The sequence below is a fragment of the Semicossyphus pulcher genome, unplaced genomic scaffold, assembly GCF_022749685.1.
Source record: "Semicossyphus pulcher isolate SPU_LCO1_2020_fin unplaced genomic scaffold, fSemPul1.0.p SCAF_23, whole genome shotgun sequence".
In the NCBI taxonomy this organism is placed as follows: Eukaryota; Metazoa; Chordata; class Actinopteri; order Labriformes; family Labridae; genus Semicossyphus; species Semicossyphus pulcher.
The window spans coordinates 16,282,117-16,285,235 of record NW_027211697.1 but is presented as its reverse complement, the minus strand read 5'-3'; the positions used below and the strand labels follow the sequence as shown (position 1 = coordinate 16,285,235).

At 43.9% G+C, this 3,119-nt stretch overlaps 1 protein-coding gene across 1 annotated transcript; it reads left to right on the top strand.

Annotated features, from left to right (window-relative positions):
* Nucleotides 1-381: 381 nt before the first annotated feature.
* LOC138603099 (proline-rich protein 15-like protein A) lies at nt 382-744 on the top strand. The gene has a single exon (XM_069674771.1). It carries the CDS (start codon nt 382-384, stop codon nt 742-744), a length of 363 nt encoding a protein of 120 aa, XP_069530872.1.
* The last annotated feature ends 2,375 nt before the right edge of the window (nt 745-3,119 follow it).

Below are 3,119 nucleotides of genomic sequence, written 5' to 3'. Positions count from 1 at the left end.
TCTGCTACTCGGGAACAGAACGCTGCAGGAGCCCTATTTGTCCACAGAGCTGTCAATCATGAGGCCACACCCCCTTTTTACAGCATCAAATAACTAATTAAAAGTAAAGTTGTCAGAAAAATGAACACTTGGACATAAATCAGCACGATAAGAACTAACTATGATGACAGAAACCATGTTTGAGATCCATCTGTTAACATGGAGGAGGCGGGCTTTATGAGCTATACTGCAGCCAGTCAGCAGGGGGCGACAGAGATGCACCTCCAAAGAGTTCATGGAGTGCAGATGACTCTTTTTCTCAGCCTACTTCTCTTTTTATTCTAACCTTGTTTCTTTCCCTCTTCCTCTCTCCTCAGCCCTCCATCCCTCCGTCCCTCCATCATGGCCGACCCGTCTCCCGGCTGGTGGAAGCTCACCTTCCTGAGGAGAAAGAAATCCCAGCCTAAGGTTCTGTATGAAATCCCTGCAGAGTTTGTCTCCAACGCCTCCGCTGCTCAGCACGGGTCGGGCTCATCCACCGGAGCCGCCGCCCACCCGGAGGACCCGGAGCACGACCCTCAGCTGGACGCCCGGCTGGAGAGGATCGTGGACAAAACGACTGCCAGCAGGGGGCGCCATGTTAAGGTGTCTCACTCAGGGAGGTTTAAGGAGAAGAAGAAAGTGCGAGCGACTCTGGGGGAGAACTCTCAGATGTTTCCAGGAGGAGAAGCAGCGAGGGACGAGAACCAGAGGGCCGGGAAGTGACGGGACGCTCACATGCTAACGTTAGCAGGAAGCTAACAAGTTATCAAATATGTTTTACCTTAACATACGGCTCGATGACCCTCAGGAAGTTCATTAAACATCGCCTTTTCAGTTTCTGATCAATCAGGAAGCTGCGAATTTCTAATAACTGACAGATTCTTTACGTTTAAACACTTCGCATCCTGGAAAACAGCGCTACCACGCCATCCTTTTGAACGTCACTCCCTGAGCATCAGAGGAAAATGGCCGCTGTGAGAATATGGAGGATTAATCCAGAGAGTCTAAAGCTGGATTCAAGACATCCACATGTAGCCTACAGACAGCAACAATCACAGGCCTGCAGCTGTAACACAGAGATGAACGAAGGTGCTGAAATCGCTGCTCCTGTCGCTCCTGTCAGTTTGGAATAATCAGTGTGTGAAACATCACAAGGATCCGTATCAATGCATTTCATGGAACGTTGGCTCCGCTGGTTTCAACAATCAAAGTGACTTTTCTGCATGTGATGACTTTTACAGCAGAGACGGAGCCCAACACTTTGTACTCTGTAAGCCCCGCCCACCAGAAGGGAAAACACGCCGCCACAGGAAGCAGCCAGGCGCTGAAACGCAGCTGACTAAACAAGCTTGATATAATGTTAGCGCGCTGTGGATACCAAAACAATCAGATGTATTGATTAACCTTCATACAGTGGGTCTGTCTCAGTGTCTCTTCTTGTCACCTTGTTCGTCTTGCAGAAATGATCCGACTGAATGAAGTGAAATTAAAGTGAAATACTGTTTAACTGAATTACCACCAAAGATCACTGATTAACCAAACAAACATGCTTAGCTTAGCTTAGCTTCAACCTCGACTGCTTTCTTGGCTCAGACGTGGCTCTTGGGTCTTTGCCCTGCCGGTCGTGCATCCCAGCACACAGCAGCTTTTACACTTTTACACGTCTCTCTCTAAGAAAGAAACCAAGTTTATATCAGAGAGTCCAATGATTGAATTGGAAAGAGACATAATCTATTTTGATCACTAATTATTGTATAGATAAAGTGTGTTTAGTCGTTTGCCTGTATGTGCCAACATTTCCAGTGATCAAGAGAAATCGTCTTTCTGTCGTCCACAGGAAACAAACGTTAGAAGGTTGTTTTACTGTAATGAACCATCATTAGACCAAAAAGAAAATCTTCTTTTTAATCTTTTTAAATCCAGTGAAACATTTTGTCTGAGATACTGAAACACAACACAACACAACATACCAAGAACACCGTGTAACATGAAGAAACAGAAACACCTGCATGTGTAGTTTCAGTGAGAGCCAGCAGGGGGCAGCACTGCTCCGTCCTTTGACTGGACAGGCTCAAACTGTTGAGTTAAACACTGCTGTGCTGTTTGTGTCAAAGTTTAGTTGTTTTTACAGATTTCAGTTTCTCGTACAACATTTAGGTCATTCAGAAGACCCGATCTACAGATGAAGTGCGCTCTGTGTCTGAAGTTCATGTTGATACTCTGTTCGTCCGTTCCTACTTCAGCTTGATGTTTCAGGGCTGTGAAACTCGGGATGTGTTGTAAATATTTTTTTAATCAGTTGTTAAAAAATAAAATATGTTTGATTTTAAAAGTAAATTATCTTTAGTTTCATTCTGGACTCTTCAAATCAAATGAAACTCAGATGAAACATGACACAATGTTTATTAGTTATTTAGAAGGGCCAATCAGAGCTGCTGTTTCCTGTTTGAGCCACAAGGGGGCGTCATCACTCAATCTATGAATATGTGATAGTCCACTGTTCAGAAACACGACGCCCTCTAGTGGTCAGAGGTAAGATTACACATTACATATGGTTTATTAAACATGGAGCTCTCATCCCAGGTAGATCACAATAAATACTGCACACAGGTAAAATTTAAGGTTCATGATAGAAAATTAACATTAACAACATTATAAGAAAACCGAACATTAAAGTTAGAATGTTCACTTAAACTGAGCTTTGAAGCAAAATAAAACTAGGTTTGTATTTATCATTAAACAGTGTCTTAATGTAGATTTTTAAATCCTGAGATGAGCCCGACTGAAAGGCCTTAACAACGTTGTTTTCCTGTGAGGAGTTCTTAGTCTGATATGAAATGGACTGAAATAATACAGATGCCACAGCATGAGCTCCAGAAGCACAGCAGACCATCAGCTACGAGACAAGTTATTCTTAATGCCTGAAACTGCTGCCAATAACTTCCTCAGTGAGTGAGACGTTTGAATGTTCAAAGAAAGCAGGAGATTTGTGTTCAATAACACTGCACGTGCAGGACAGGACCAGCAGAGGTCAAAGGTACGGCTCTGTCCACAGGGGGCGCCAGAATCAACACCAACAGTCCCTCACAGGAGCTTTG

Excerpts from the sequence above, each read along its gene's own strand:
- LOC138603099 (XM_069674771.1), top strand. The coding sequence starts at position 382 with ATGGCCGACCCGTCTCCCGGCTGGTGGAAGCTCACCTTCCTGAGGAGA.